This window comes from Staurois parvus, unplaced genomic scaffold (assembly GCF_062004578.1).
Source record: "Staurois parvus isolate SC_StPar_1 unplaced genomic scaffold, SC_StPar_1.0 ptg002034l, whole genome shotgun sequence".
Classification (NCBI taxonomy): domain Eukaryota; kingdom Metazoa; phylum Chordata; class Amphibia; order Anura; family Ranidae; genus Staurois; species Staurois parvus.
The window spans coordinates 175,967-192,909 of record NW_028319830.1 but is presented as its reverse complement, the minus strand read 5'-3'; the positions used below and the strand labels follow the sequence as shown (position 1 = coordinate 192,909).

The 16,943-nt window shown below is 42.3% G+C and overlaps 1 protein-coding gene across 1 annotated transcript in view; it reads left to right on the top strand.

The window, feature by feature from the left end:
* The window catches only part of LOC149432952 (lactase/phlorizin hydrolase-like), a 61,614-nt gene that overhangs the window by 29,803 nt on the left and 14,868 nt on the right, over positions 1-16,943 (top strand). Inside the window, exons 6-10 of the mRNA XM_089664776.1 lie at positions 69-738; positions 6,256-6,901; positions 10,673-12,226; positions 13,701-13,969; positions 15,838-16,128. Coding sequence (XP_089520902.1) covers positions 69-738; positions 6,256-6,901; positions 10,673-12,226; positions 13,701-13,969; positions 15,838-16,128 — 3,430 coding nt within the window. The remainder of the gene's footprint in view (positions 1-68; positions 739-6,255; positions 6,902-10,672; positions 12,227-13,700; positions 13,970-15,837; positions 16,129-16,943) is intronic.

Sequence of the window (16,943 nt, the reverse complement as noted above, 5' to 3'; positions counted from 1 at the left end):
TCCTGGGTTTATTAACACTTTAAGTTCCTGGCACCATGGGAAAAGGCTGCTTGTTTCTTGTGTTGCAGATCACAGAAGCAGTTGGATAGATCTTCACGGTCATCGTTCACCACTGTGTGGGAGAAGTTTGCCAGCCAGACACCAGATGAGCGTGATGCCTTCTTATCCGAAGCATTCCCTGTTGGCATTTTTTGGGGTTCTTCTTCTGCTGCTTTCAAAGTGGAGGGAGGCTGGACCGAGGGAGGAAGAGGACAGTCTATATGGGATGTGTTTGGACAACAAGGCAATGCTCAAGACAATGGAACTGGAAATGTGGCCTCTGACAGCTACAACAAGATTGACTATGACATATACTTCCTAAAAAGTCTACAGACTACCATCTACTACTTCTCCATCTCCTGGTCCCGGATCTTCCCAACAGGGCTCAAGTCCACAGTCAGCACAGCGGGAGTGAAATACTACAATAAACTGATTGATAGATTAATAGAAGAAAATATCACACCAATCGTGGCACTGTACCACTGGGATCTGCCCCAAGATCTACAGGAAACAGGTGGTTGGCAGAATGAAGCCACCATTGATGCCTTTGGGGAATATGCTGATTTCTGCTTTAGCACTTTCGGAGATCGAGTGAAGCTCTGGATCACCTTCCATGAACCCTGGGTGGTCAGCTATGCGGGTTATGGCACTGGAGAGCATGCACCTGGGATTAAAGATCCAGGGAATGCCTCGTTTAAGGTAAAATTTACAAAAATAAAAAAATCATTATGTTCATTCTAAATAAAGAGATAAGTAAATCCTTTATAGTGTTTTTACAGTACTTTTAGAAATAAAAGCTAGAAAAAAGCTGTTAGGAGCAATTTAGTAGCGTTTAGTAACGTTCAGCATTTTTTCTGCCAGAAAAATGCTCCCAAAAACAATTTTTTTTCTGCTTCTAAACGCTGAAGCTTGAAAAACGCCACTAGCCTAAAATAGTGTGCATGGACACATAGGGTAACACTATTTAGCTTCTAGGAGCAGAAAAAAATGCTGATAACAGCTTGTAGGAGCGTAACCCCTTGGTGCCGGTGCCTTTTAAGGGGTTTATGATGCTGGGAGGCGGGGCGTGTTTAGGGTCATGTGACTACCGTGATTGGCTGTCCCAGCGGTCACGTGATCGGAAAGGTCTTGATCGCAAGTAGCGATCGGAAACCTTTCCATGAGGCACTGGTAAATGTTCCTGGAGAGCGCATGGCGCATGCTCTAGACCCGTATATATACTTTGCAACCTCTTGGCATCAAGGCCCAGCCAACAAGAAGCCGCATATATGCATATGGTCTACGCCAACAGGTTAATCGCTAGTGTGCATGGTGCCGAAATCTTCTTACACTTACCCTTCAAATGATAGTAATGTTGTCAGTGATGATAATAATTATGGTTGAGCTGCTATAGTATATGATATGGCAATGCACACATCCAATCTGAACTGTAAACAAATATCAACAGTGATCTCATCATCAATCTCATCACTGATTGGATAGCAACTCACCAGCAAAATAGGCCCCCTAAAGCTGAACTCTTGGCACATATAAATACATACACTATACTGACAAAAGTATTGGTCGGCCGGCCTTTCCACAAACATGAACTTTAATGGCCCCCCAGTCTTAGTCCGTAGGGTTCAATATTGAGTTGGCCCCACCCTTTGCAGCTATAACAGCTTCAACTCTTCTGGGAAGGCCGTCCACAAGGTTTAGGAGGGTGTCTATGGGAAGGTTTGACCATTCTTCCAGAAGCACATTTGTGAGGTCAGGCACTGATGTCGGGGGAGGAGGCCTGGCTCACAGTCTCCACTGTAATTCATCCCAAAGGTGTTCTTTCGGGTTGAGGTCAGGACTCTGTGCAGGCCAGTCAAGTTCCTCCACCCCAAACTCACTCATCTGTGTCTTTATGGACCTTGCTTTGTGCTCTGGTGCGCAGTCATGTTAGAACAAGAAGGAGCCATCCCCAAATTGTCCCCACAAAATTGAGAGCAGGAAATTGTCCAAAATGTCTTGGTATGCTGACGCCTTAAGAGTTCCCTTCACTGGAATTAAGTGGTCAAGCCCAACTCCTGAAAAAAATACTTTTGGCAATATGGTGTACATGAATGTAGCTTTTGTGTTTATTCATGCATCATTAAAGTATGTATATCTAAACCCAAGAACAAAAAAAGTAATTTATTGCAGCTTGCCAGTCCATAGATGTTGCAGCTGCATTAGTTTTCTTTTTTTCAGGCTAGGTAAATTTTTTTGCAATTACAGAACAAAACCTATTGTTTGTGCCAGAAATCCATTGCCCTTGTAACTTCTAGTGCACTAAACTGAAATCTCACACAGTACTATCAGCTGACACAAGTTAACTTGAATTCAATATGAACTACTGAACACAGAGAGAGGTAGGTGCTTGTGGTCCAAATCTGTAGTCCAGACTAGGGGGACAATGCTGCTCTTTTATAGATAGAGCACAATGAGTGAGCGTTTTCACCCTGGGACAGGAAATGTGTTATTGGCAGATTTACCAGGTGAAAATAATGAGGAAATAGCCTGAAAAAATAAAACAAATGCAGTCACTAGAACTAAGGACTGGTAAGCTGCAATATATTACATTTTGGTTCTTTGGTTTGACTTTAAATGCCTTATTTTACATGCAGTACATGAATATGAATTATAATACCTGTGCAGCAGAACTCAGAATGGGAGACGGAGAAGCCGCACAAGGAGTAGGGTTGCTGCCTCATCTCTTTAATTTCACAGGTTCTGAGGCTAATTTAATGCAGATAAGGCACTGAGTGAGTTTAATTATCACTTTAATCAGCCACAGAACCTGTGTCATTAATATGTGTTCAGTTTTAAAGGGTTGAGGGGGCAACACTGACAAGGAGCCAGTAAGTATAGTGCATGAGTATGGGAGGAGAGTACTGAGTAAGATAGATGAACTCATCAATATGCTGCTTCTTCTCTGTCCAGTCACAGACTGGGGGAGGGACAAGACCTGTAAGAGTAACTGAACTGCAGCAAATTAAAATCAGGTCTCCTGCACTGCTGGACAGAGCTGTGCTATTTGACAGAGCTGTCTAAATCTCAGAACTGAATGGACAGACTTAAATCCTTTTGACAGGTAAAGCATCTCCCATATATGTATTTCATCTGTGTATTTAAAAATCTTGGAGGTCAGCTTTAAACAAAGTGTCTAAATGCACTGTATAACTCTAGGTCATTAGAAATGTACATCGGGTAAAATAAGTATTAAACACGTCACCATTTTTCTCGGTAAATATATTTCTAAAGGTGCTATTGACATGAAATTTTCACAACATGTCAGTAACAATCCATACATACAAAGACACCAAAGCAAATAAGTTCAGAAATTAGGTAATGTGTAACAAATAGGAATGACACAGGGAAAAAGTATTGAACACGTGAAGAAAGGGAGGTGCAAAAAGGCATGGAAAGTCAAGACGCCAGCTGAAATCAGTAATTAAAAAGCAATCCTGCCCCTTGTCAGTGCAAATTAATATCAGCTGGTTCAGTCTCAACTGATGGCCTATATAAAGGGGTCTCATTACCAAATGTAACACAAGAAACGTCTCATGATGGGTAAAAGCAAAGAGCTCTCTCAAGACCTTCACAACCTTATTGTTGCAAAACATACTGATGGCATTGGTTACAGAAGGATTTCTAAACTTCTGAATGTGCCAGTGAACACTGTTGGGGCCATAATCTGGAAGTGGAAAGAACATTATTTCACCATAAACCAGCCACAACCAGGTGCTCCTCGCAAGATTTCTGACAGAGGAGTGAAAAGAATTATCAGAAGAGTTGTCCAAGATCCAAGGACCAGTCGTGGATAGCTTCAGAAAGACCTGGAATTAACAGGTACAATTGTCTCAAAGAAAACAATAAGTAATGCACTCAACCACCATGGCCTGTATGCATGCTCACCATACAAGACTGCATTGCTGAAGAAAAAGCATGTTGAAGCTCGTTTAAAGTTTGCTGCATAACATTTAGACAAGCCTGTAAAATACTGGGAGAATATAGTCTGGTCAGATGAGACCAAAATTTAACTGTTTGGGTGCCAAAATATATACCATGTTTGGAGGTCAAATGGCACTGTACATCACCCCAAAATCCCTATACCAACCGTGAATTATGGAGGTGGGAACATCATGGTGTGGGGCTGTTTTTCAGCATACGGTACTGGCAAACTTCATGTCATTGAAGGAAGGATGAATGGAAAAATGTACCAAGACATTCTTGATAAAAATCTGCTGCCATCTACCAGGATGATGAAGATGAAACGAGGGTGGACATTTCAGCAAGACAATGATCCCAAACACAAAGCCAAGGAAACTCAATTGGCTTCTAAGAAAATAAAGCTACTAGAATGGCCCAGCCAATCACCTGACTTGAATTCAATAGAAAATCTACAGAAAGAACTAAAGATCAGAGTTCATAGAAGAGGCCCATGGAACCTTCAAGATTTGAAGACTGTGTGGAAGAATGGGCCAAAATTACACCTGAGAAATGCATGCGACTAGTTTCTCCATACAGGAGGTGCCCATTCACATGCGGATTGGATGCGGTTTGACCCACATCCAATCCGCATTATATGCGAAAGAACATTGCTTCCTATGGTGCCTGTTCACATATGTCCGGTGCAGATTCAGTGCTGTTTTAAAAAAGAGTCATGGGGGATTACTGAGCAGTGGCTTCAGGTTCAGGTGTGGATTACAGGCTATTGACTTCTATGGGAACCGTTTCTAATCCACATTTGTGTGAACAAGATAAGATACCGAGCTAATCCTAGATTGTAAGCTCCCAGGATCAAGGCCCTCCTTTCCCTCTTGTATTGAACTGTATTGTTGCTGTATTGTCTCCCGTTATATTGTAAAGCGCTGAGCAAAGTGTTGGCACTATATAAATGCTGTATAATAATATAATAAATCCTGTATAATAATAATCTTATCCTGAACCTGATGTAGCCCTGACATGAACCTGAGAACAACTGCTGTATCAATTAGCTGTGAAACCTGAGCTTCAATCTGTACCTCATATATGTGAATCAGCTCTCACACATGTGCAGTGCAGATTGAAGCTCAGGTTTCACAGCTAATTGATACAGCAGTTGTTCACAGGTTCATGTCAGGTTTGTCAGGTTTCCATCAGGTTCAGGACAGGATTAGCTCGGGATCTTATCTTGTTCACACATACGCACATTAGGAACAGTTCCCATAGAATTCAATAGCCTGTAATCCATACCTGAACTGGACCGCACTGCTCAGAAATCAGACATGACTCTTTTTAGAACCGCACTGAATCCGCACCGCCAGACATCATCAGAGAGGAGGTGAGTATTGCAGCCAACACCTTAAGGGAGACTCTTTTTTTTTTTTTTTTTTCTCAGGATTGGGTTTTAAGGGCTGATTTTAGGGGTTAAGTGTAAAGTGATCAGATAAGATAGGATGTGTTTTTTTCCACCTCTATCCCATTGAGGTGATTCCCTTTCACATTCTGTCTTAAAGTGGTTGTAAACCTCAGACGTGAAATATGAACAAAGCATATCCCTCTAAAGTGTGTACTTGTCAGAGCACTTAATGTAATTTCTGTCTGCTGACTTGTTCCTCTGCTATCAGCATGAGTCACTTTTGACACATTTTACTGACACCAAGAGAAAAATGGCGACACAGGAGGGATCTCTACCACACAGCCTGTGATTGACAACCTCAGCTCTGTTCCTGTGTGCTGTGTGAAGGGGCATGTGTCTTCCCTCCAACCAGCTTTCAGAGCTCTCCTTCATTGAGCTCTGCAGTGTGTAATTTCAGCTCTTCGCCCCTTGTTTTCTGACAGCTCAGACAAGCCTAATAAATTTGTGATGTTGAACAGATGTAGAGAAGAGAATATTGCAGATAAACAGGTACAACCTATGTAAGAGGATTTGTTATATCTCTGTGTATCACCTGAGGCCAGTCACTTCACTGGGTATATGTAAGGGTTTACAACCACTTTAGGTACAACTGAAAAGTGTGAGAGGATAGCTTCCTAAAGTAAGAGAAATCCACTCCTTCTGGATAGCAGTAAAATCATTCAGGGATTGTAATCCCAATCCTATCCAAAACATGGAAAACGTTTTGGCTTCACCTACATTTTAGCCATATTTGAAATTTTACGATATGTCATTCTGTAAGCAAAACTGCCTGCTCAGTAAGATGCTTTCTTCTGTCATTTTCACAGGTGACCCATAATATTGTGAAGGCTCACGCAAGGGCCTGGCATGTCTTTGATGATAAGTACCGTGCCGAGCAATATGGAGCGGTGGGCATCTCTCTGAATTCAGACTGGGCAGAGCCGGCTAACCCCAATGACCCAGAAAGTGTGAGCGCTGCAGAGCGATATGTCCAGTTCATGCTGGGATGGTTCGCTCATCCTATTCTGTTGAATGGAGACTACCCAGAGGTTCTGAAGGCACAGGTACACCAGAAGACCACACAGTGCCCCACCATAGTGGCCCCATTGCCCACTTTCACTGAAGCAGAGAAAACTTATATTCTAGGTACAGCAGACTTCCTTGGGATCTCGCACTACACGTCCCGGCTGGTCAATGTCTCTAGCAGCTCTCCTTGTGAGCCCAGCTATGAAAACATTGGTGGGTTTACTACACATGTGGATCCATCCTGGCCAACCACCGCCTCTCCATGGATCTCTGTTGTGCCATGGGGGCTCAGGAGGATTTTGAATTTTGTCAAGGAAGAGTATGGGAAAGCAGTAATATCAATATTCATAACTGGCAATGGAATGCCAACATCCAGTATGGCAGATGTATTCAATGACACGGACAGAGTGCAGTACCTGACCTCCTACATCAATGAGGCGCTTAAAGGTAATGTCCATTTATTAAGAAATGTGAAATTTAAAGGGCTTGAGAATTTGAATTTAAAGAGAATCTGTCACTTTGCACATTCAATATACAATCATTTCTATTGAATGCCTACCTCAGCTCATTGATAGTTACCTTCCTCTGCCACTCAGTTGTCAACCTGTCGGAGCCCTCAGAAATACCTGATTATTCTAGTATAGGAGAGCATGTGACCTTCTTTTATGCAGACCATACATAGTTCAAATTCCAAACAATTTTTCGTCCGAAAATCGGAAACGTCGTTCGCTCAGTAATCTGATGGTACCATCATTGATTTCAAAAATCGGCCGACCAAGTCATAAAGTTCACCCCATATAACATGCGAAACTTATGTTCCTTCCAGGTCACAGCTCATGCGCATATTCATAAACGATCGTACGATTTGACCATCATTGAGTCGAAAATTGGTAATTTTTCACAAATTTTCCAACATGCCCGATCACCAAAAAAGGGGAGGAACCACGAAAATCGGCCGGTGCCATTGACCCACTAGCAGGGCGAAAATCAGCCAATTATTTTTAGGTCCGATTTTCGGACCAAAAATCGGTCGAATTTCGACCCATGTATAGCCGGCCTTATTCCTCTTAATATGCCAGGATCAAACATTCTTACATTGGGGGAGAAGATTTAGGTAGACCTTACATTGTAAATTTTTTCATTCACCAATACAAAAATCTGTTGACTCTTCCATCCACCCTTTAAGTGTGGATGGGGGAATTTCTCCCATAGTGCTATTGTGTTCTGCCACCATAAGAATACAATGATCAGTGTTACCGGCTATAGCCAGCGGCACTGATCATTCAAGGAAAAACCCAACAGGCTGGTTGTTCTCAAGTTGATCGATAGACTTGTGTACAACCAGCTGGTCCATACATTGCTGAACCGGCCAAGTTTCCATCCATGTGTGACCCGCTTTAGACCCACAGTGGACAGAGATAGGGGGAGTGCAAGGGAGGTGAGTGTCTGTGGGTGAGGGTGATATATTAGGGTAACCTACCACTTTGCTCTGTATGGGCAAACTGACATTCTATTAGGCTTACCCAAGGGGCTCAATCTGTCTTCATAACACTTCTAATTTTGCTGTTGCCAATACTTTTTTAAAAAATTCTAGGGACCCCTATTTTGCTATGTATCCAGCAAGCCATTGTAGGAAGAGAATGAACTTTAATTAAGGGGAGGGCCTTCATTTAAAAGGCTAAGGCCTCTGTGTAAAAAAAAAAAAAAAATGCACATATTTTTGCAGGTAAAAAATATGCATAAAATCGGAATGCGCTTACATCATATCAAAATTTCATATATCGTGCAAAAAAATGTCCAAACGCTATAAATTTATATTGTGAAAAAAGTCCCCAGTGAACCTCTTTATAAATTATTATTCATATACAAAAGTCCAACATCCCAAAACATTTCTTCTTGAAAACAAATAAATTCACCGTGCTTAATCCACCACCAGATGAATGGAATAAACTCACCAGAGCTTAATGCTGATCAAATTATAAATCAGCAAAAGCGTATTTGCTCTGGGAGCGATGAGAAAATCCAAAGAAGCACCCCTCTGTAATTTGAAATCCAGACACCAGGAGCAATACTCTGCAGCCACTCTGCGATATGGCCAGGACTTTTTATACATCGATCATCCTCCAAATAAATGGCAGTATCACTCAGAAATAAAGGAAAGGCATGATGGTGCAGTAAGTAAAAACTGTATATATTTATTAAAAATTCATCTTACTCACAAAGCAAGTGTCCACCTGACACTGGTATAACAAGCGGCAGAGATATAAGGAAGCATATAATGGACGAACTCCGTTCACCGCGGACACCTCGCCGACAGTTGCCGGGAACGTCCTGACGTCATCCAATAGGCTCCGCCCTACGCGTTTCGTCACTCTGACGTCCTCACGGAGCGGACGTCAGAGTGACGAAACGCGTAGGGCGGAGCCTATTGGATGACGTCAGGACGTTCCCGGCAACTGTCGGCGAGGTGTCCGCGGTGAACGGAGTTCGTCCATTATATGCTTCCTTATATCTCTGCCGCTTGTTATACCAGTGTCAGGTGGACACTTGCTTTGTGAGTAAGATGAATTTTTAATAAATATATACAGTTTTTACTTACTGCACCATCATGCCTTTCCTTTATTTCTGAGTGATACTGCCATTTATTTGGAGGATGATCGATGTATAAAAAGTCCTGGCCATATCGCAGAGTGGCTGCAGAGTATTGCTCCTGGTGTCTGGATTTCAAATTACAGAGGGGTGCTTCTTTGGATTTTCTCATCGCTCCCAGAGCAAATACGCTTTTGCTGATTTATAATTTGATCAGCATTAAGCTCTGGTGAGTTTATTCCATTCATCTGGTGGTGGATTAAGCACGGTGGATTTATTTGTTTTCAAGAAGAAATGTTTTGGGATGTTGGACTTTTGTATATGAATAATAATTTATAAAGAGGTTCACTGGGGACTTTTTTCACAATATAAATTCATAGCGTTTGGACATTTTTTTGCACGATATATGAAATTTTGATATGATGTAAGCGCATTCCGATTTTGTGTTTTTTACTTTTCACCAATATTTTGGGTTAGAGGTTTGCAGCTTTACAGGATTAATTATTGTTGATTGGCGCTTTCTTTTTGTTTTTTGTAAAAAATATGCATGTATTTTTTTTTTAACTCTGAACCCTATAAAGCATTGCACCCACAATCTGTAGATCCTGCATTGTCAGGATACTGCAGACATGCAGTCATCTGTCTGCCTGTACCTCTTGTATGGGCAGGCAGTTACTGAATGGCCATGTAGCAGTACCCCCATAGGAGCCAGCAATTCTATAGGTCCCTTGGTCTTTTCCTGTAGTTGCCCCGCAGCCACATGCACAATCAATCCTTCAACTTAAGAAACAGCCAATGGGTTTTTTGTTTGATGATTTACCACTTTAAGACCACCCCATAGCATAATTGCTACAGGGCTGCCACGCCATTTATTGGTATTCAGCTCTGCAATATTTTAACTGGTAATTGTCATGTAATGCTGTACCAAATAAAATTTATATAATTCTTTTCACACAAATAGAGCTTTATTTTGGTGGTATATGATCACCACTGGGGTTTTTTTTTTTTTTTTTGCGATATAAAGGAAAAATGACCGGAAATTTAGAAAATAAACACAATATATTTTACTTTCTGCTTTAAAACATATCCAATAAAAACATTAAAAATTTCTTCATACGTTTTGGATAAAATGTATTCTGCTACAAGTGTATTTTGATTGGTGTGTGTGAAAGTTATAGCGCCTGCAAACTATAGTATAAATACTGGAATTTAAATTTTTTTCATTATTTTTCATACTACTAATGGACATGATCAGCGACTTATAAAGGGACTGTGATAGTGCGGCAGGCAATCTGACACTAACTTACGCTGGGGGCTGACTAACTGCCACTGACATCACCAGTGACATCAATACAGAGATCAGATAATGCTATACACTGTCAGAGTACTAATTACATGGGCTGGGATGGGGTTAACATTTAGCCATGTCAGAAAGGTTTGGTAGCCTGCTGGCTAAGGATGCACTCACTTCATACCTGCCGCCACATATTACTTCCCACCCAGTGGTGCTTTAAATGTTCATTTGTCATGCTTTATGGGAGTATTCGTTTGATACAATAAGTAATTCTTCACCCTGCCTTAAATATTTTTACATATTCTGACCTTTGTGCCTCCTTATTTTACTTTCAGCATTCAATTCTGATGGTGTGATTATAAGATCATACATAGTCCGGTCTCTCTTGGATGGCTTTGAGGGTCCTGAGGGATATAGCCAGAGGTTTGGCTTACATCACGTTGATTTCCAAAACTCAAACAGACAACGGACCCCGAAAGCGTCCGCCTATTCATACTCCACCATTATTAAGAACAACGGCTTTCCAAGTCTCAAAACTGACAAAAAGCTTTCAAGTCCAAAATGGCAGCAGTCTCAAAAGCTGGCTTCCCATTCGGCGTCGGAAGTTCCTTCAAAGGCAAAAGTTGTGTGGGAGAAGTTTTCTGGGCAGACAGCCTTCGAAAGAGACATGTATCATTATGCAGCTGTTCCAGAAGATTTCAAATGGGGGGTTTCCACATCAGCCTACCAGGTGGAAGGAGCATGGGATGAAGATGGAAAGGGACCCAGTATATGGGACACATTTACACATGTACCTGGAAATATATTTGCAAATGGTAATGGGGACATAGCATCTGACAGTTACCACCAGCTAGATGCGGACTTATACATGCTTAGAGGCTTAGGAGTGAACAGTTATCGTTTCTCCATCTCCTGGTCTAGAATATTTCCAACTGGACAAGGCACGGCCAATGACAAAGGTGTTGACTACTACAACAGACTCATTGATGGTCTACTAGCAAGTAACATTTCTCCAATGGTGACCCTCTACCACTTCGATCTTCCCAAAGCTCTCCAAGATTTGGGTGGCTGGGAGAATGATACCGTTATTGAAGCCTTCAATAACTATGCTGACTTTTGCTTTAGGACATTTGGAGATAGGGTCAAGTTCTGGATGACATTCCACCAGCCATACACTATTGCAACAGCTGGCTATGGTACTGGTGTACACCCACCTGCAGTAAAAGACCCTGGCTATGCTCCATACAGAATAGGTCACAACTTGTTAAGAGCCCATGCCAGAGTATACCACACATATGATGATAATTATCGAGGGAACCAACAAGGTGTGATCTCATTAAGCCTCAACACAAATTGGGTGGAACCCAATGACCAAACAGATCCAAAGGACATTGAAGCCGCTGACCGCTACCTACAGTTCACACTGGGGTGGTTTGCTCACCCCATATTCATAAATGGCGATTATCCAGAGGCCATGAAGTGGCAAGTGGCCAACAAGAGTGCACTACAGGGTCTCTCATCCTCCAGACTTCCTGCTTTTACAGATGAAGAGAAGGCCTACATCCAGGGCACAGCTGATGTTTTCTGTATTAACATCTACACCACCAAAATAGTTCAGCAGACAATTAACAGCTTGCACCCTCCGTCTTTCAATGCTGATATTGATATAGTAGAAAGATTTGACGATAGTTGGCCTACCACAGCTTTTTATGATGTTTACAGGGCAGTAGCCTGGGGGATGAGGAGGCTTCTTAATTGGGTTAAAGAAGAGTACGGAGATGTCCCAATCTATGTCACTGAAAGTGGACTTTCGATGGACAGTAACCCAGATTTTGATGACATTGCCCGAATAGAATATTACAAGACATACATTGATGAAGCATTGAAAGGTCTGTAAACAGTCTGTCTATCTATCTATCTATCTATCTATCTATCTATCTGTCTGTCTGTCTATCTAACACATCTCACAAAATCAATGCTCTTTTTTAATGATAAACACTAGCAGACATTTTAAGCTGATGAAAGGCTCACGGTTCTCCAATACCTAGATTATTCAGAAGCAGGGGCAGACTGACAACCCATGGGGCCCCTGGGCAATAGAGGTTCATGGGGCCCCTGTGTCCTTGCCCAAACTCAAAAAAGACTATGAAAAAGGTACCAGGGTATTCTAATGGGGCCCCCTACTGACCCAGTGCCCGAGTTTCCAAATGGTCAGTCCGCCCCTGTTCAGAAGCTACCTTTTAAAGGAAGTCTGTCATGAGAGGACCATCTACATATTTACAGTATTATGCCACAGATGACTTCCCTTTGAAAATTTGTCTACCTGTCCAGTGGTCATGCTGGCCTGCTGGTTTTACTTCCCAAGTCACTGGCCTAGAACAAGTATGCAGATAAGCGGCTCTCATTCCCCTGGAATAAAGACCCCTCAACCTTTTCCAGGTATCTTTAGGTCAGACATGGAACACACAAGGTCCTTTTTAGATCCTCTCCTGTAATGGACAGCCAATAAATTGGTTCTAAACCCAAAAGGTTTTTACTGTAATGCATACTCTGCCTTAAGGTAACTGGCCACTCCAACTACTTGTTCTAGCAAGGCAGTTGGAGCCTGCCTGAATTTCTGCTGCTGTCAGTCAGACTCCTGTGAGGAGCGAGCAGGGGCATGGCTTACCAGTGCTCTGTGTGTCTATGGACACACACAGCACAGCTCAGGAGTGCGTCTGCAGAGGTGCCCCCATAGTATAGGGCACTCGAAGGAAGAAGGAGCAGACAGCACTGGAGGGGGACTTCCAGAAGGGGAGGTAAGGGAATGTTCTGTGCAATATCATTTCACAGAGCAGGTAAACACAACATCTCTTTTATTTAAAACATTTAGCCTTTACTATCACCTTATTGATACAGATGGCAGTACTGATGATTTCTCTCCCTGCATCATTTTATGTAAGTGCAGTGCGTCATGGTGATGCCCAGTCTACGACGCCTTGCCATCAATTGATGTCATCAGGGTTGAATAACATTGGGCATCGCTCAAACCACAAGATGGGGATATTTAGCAGCAGAAATGAACTACAGCGCCACTCTCTGGAGGATGTAAGTATTGCACCCAGAGCTGCTTTCTTTAAATCCCCTGCTGGAAAGCCAGAGTGCTGTAGTGGTGTCTCTGGATCAGTGATTCACAGTATTAAAGCCCAACACAGAGATCAGGAAAGGCAGGAGCTCTGTCAATAAGTGTATAGTGAAAACAATACTCACTTGTAAACGATTTCTCACAGCAGTCGCTCATCAAGGATGATGATTGTACTAGAAGATGTTCCTAGAAATCTATAAAATTTGATTTTGAAAAATGTTCCTGTTTCTTTTGTGAAGCTTATAGCCTGGATGGTGTCGATCTAAAGGGTTACTGTGCGTGGTCATTAATGGACACCTTTGAGTGGGAACAAGGATATCGACTTCGGTTTGGACTTCATCATGTGGATTTCAATAATCCCAATCGCCCAAGGACAGCCAAGCGCACAGCCATTTATTACGCCGAGGTGATACATGACAACGGAATAGTACAGTCTAGAGATGATGGTTTCCTGCTTGATGAATTCCGCCCGGACTTCGCTTGGGGTGTGGCCTCCTCTGCTTATCAGGTACAGCAATGGTGGTTTTCTGGACAATCTTTTTTCCCTGGCAAATGGTTTCCATGACAGGCATAAGCATGTACAGTATTTTCCTCAGTGACTGATCAGATGTCAGATAATGAAATATCAATATTCCCATCACACACTTTCTTGGATAAGGCTTTAGGAGTAGCGGGTGCTGTAACAACAACCATCTGGAACTGAAGACATCGTGGGTCAAATGCACATTTTTTCGCCAGCACATCATAGATCATCCAATTACGTCCAACTCTTTATAGAATGATCACATCACAGACACATAGTGCAACGTTTCGGAGCAGGACCCCTTCATCAGGCATGTGACCACACTATGTTTCTGTGATGTGATTATTCTTCAATAAAGATTTGGATGTAGTTAGATGCTCCTAGGTGTGCTGGCAAATATGTGCATTTGATCAGGTGTCAGGTCACTGTAGTCACGTGAGTAAAGATAAGTTGTGACTGGTTGCTGCAGTTTGCTGTACATTGAAAATGATTACCTGCCTTCTTAATATGGAACTCTGGCCAACTCTGGCCAAAAGTCTTCCTTAGTTTGGATGGAGTTGAAGTTGGAAGCTGTGCAAGGTTTTTATTGCTGCTGGTGTTCCCGGTAAGGAAATGGTTCTCACCAACACAGGAAGTGGCAGGCTCAGATGCAATTCAGGGAATGCGTTCTTCAATTGAACAAGGTGGAGAAACAGGGTACTGACAACGCTCTCAACTCGTCCAATCAGAGAATTCTTTGCGTTCATTGAGAAAATGCCAATAATTTTCTGAATAGTGCCTGTGCCAAGCAGCTAACCTCCTGCATTTACAATGCAGCAGGACACCGCTTGACACAGGACCTAAGAAGCTCGGAGTGACCACTGTAGTAGTGTTGCCTACTGCAATAATTTTCAGCTTCCATGAGGATTCCAGGGGTATGGTATATCCAGCTTGTTACTATGTTGTATCCAGCAATGCAACTATGAAAAAATGCTATAACTGGAATTCTTTCAGTAAACCCACAACAGTAAAAGTCTGTATATGCAGTAAAGCATGCTTGTTATACTCACTTTGGAACTTAAGGGGTTAATTCTCTGCTTTATGTAAAAAGGCAGTTTGATCCTGTCTTCTCTGATCCTCCCCTTCTTATGCTGTCCCCAATCCACCTGCCATAGTTAGAGCAGCAGTGGCAAGTCTACACATAATCTGTGTGGTGTGTATTGCATAGGGCCAATCAGCGCTGTCTAGACAGAGGGTCAGGGGTTATGCAGCCTCATAGGACAGTCAGAAAAGAATGAAAACTCCTCCTACTAGATTAACAAGTTCTCAGCTGGTCACTGATAGAAGTCACAAGACTGCTATATGCTGATGATGAGAAAAGGTATTTAGCAGTTTCTATTTACTAAAATAATTGCATTTCCATGTTCTGTGTACTGTGGGAGACCAGATATAGTGAATTTAGTGTCCTGGTGTTAGTAACATTTTAATGCCTGTTACCAAAAGATGTAAATCCAGCCTTAGTGGGTAAATCAGATATAGGCCTTTGCATTCACTATATTCTATTTGACAGGTGGGGTTAATAGCACATCATGAAAATTTTCTCTCACTTGCCATAGAACCCTAGAAGTGAGCAGGGTCCAGGTCTACGTGACAGCAGGAGGGGTCCCAGTACCTAACAGACCCACACCATGTGGAAATGGTCCACCTAAATTACCATAGGGTTGTTGTGGATTGGACAGTGTGCACAAATGGATGATCCACCAACCTGAGACCACTCTTATTCTTTTTGATATCTTATTAAATCACTAGTTCATAATTGAACTTGTACTCAGGAATGTATTGTGCCCTAACCCTATCTTCATCCTGACCTGTAGATTGAGGGAGCTTGGAGGGCAGACGGGAAAGGGATCAGCATCTGGGACCAATTCTCACACACAGCGTCCAAGATTATAGATGGAGGGACTGGAGATGTAGCTTGCAACAGTTACAACCGGATTGATGAAGATATAGAGATGCTAAAGAGTCTGAAGGCCACCCACTACCGCTTCTCCATCTCCTGGCCCAGGGTTCTTCCAGATGGTACAACAAACTTTGTGAATGAACCAGGGCTCAATTACTACATTCGGCTCATCGATGCCTTACTGGATGCCGGTATTGGTCCCCAGGTAAGGCAAACATTTATTGTTCCCGTTGTTGACCATAATATCTGCTCAGCTAGAAGATACTTGTACACTTCAACTCGTATCTTCAAACTTCAAGGTTTTTTCCTTTTCAGTAAAGAGGACACTGATGACCACAAGTTAGCTAAAGTCAAACATTCTTTTATTCATCCTTATGATTGCAGGATTCCCTCTTTAGTGACACAACCGTAAATTAAAGGTGTTCAAGCCTTGACACAACCTTTCATTGCTACCTTGTTGGCTCTTGTGTCCAAGGACAAGGTCATTTTGGCAGAAAATCTAACTTTATTCCGTCACTTCAGCCTTGCTCGGACAGGCAAATATACTGCTTTAGACTTCGGCTAGTGCTGGTCACATGACCAAGAGCTTGGGTGTTTGGTCAAGTGGTTTCTGCTGAAGGTGAGGATCAGGAGATCTGAACATTTATTCTCCCTTTCTTCTAACTAAAGGTCTGGGCTTTTGATCAAGAGACAAGCTCTGAAGGGAGCCTCAAACAGCATTTTCTCCAGGAATTGTATATATTTCTTGCTTTTTTTACTCTATTCATCCATCTGTTTAAAATGGCTTCAATATACCATAACATATGTCTAGTTTAAAGTGGTTGTTATACCTTACATATACCCAGTGAAGTGATTAGCCTCAGGCGATACACAGAGATGAAATAAATCCTGCTACGTAAGTTGTATTCGTTTATCTGCTGCCATCTCTTCTCTACATCTGTTCAAAGTGGAGACTTTACACAGGATCTTTCAGCTCTGAAAAGCAGGGGGAGGGGAGCTGAAGGTACCCACTGTAGAGAT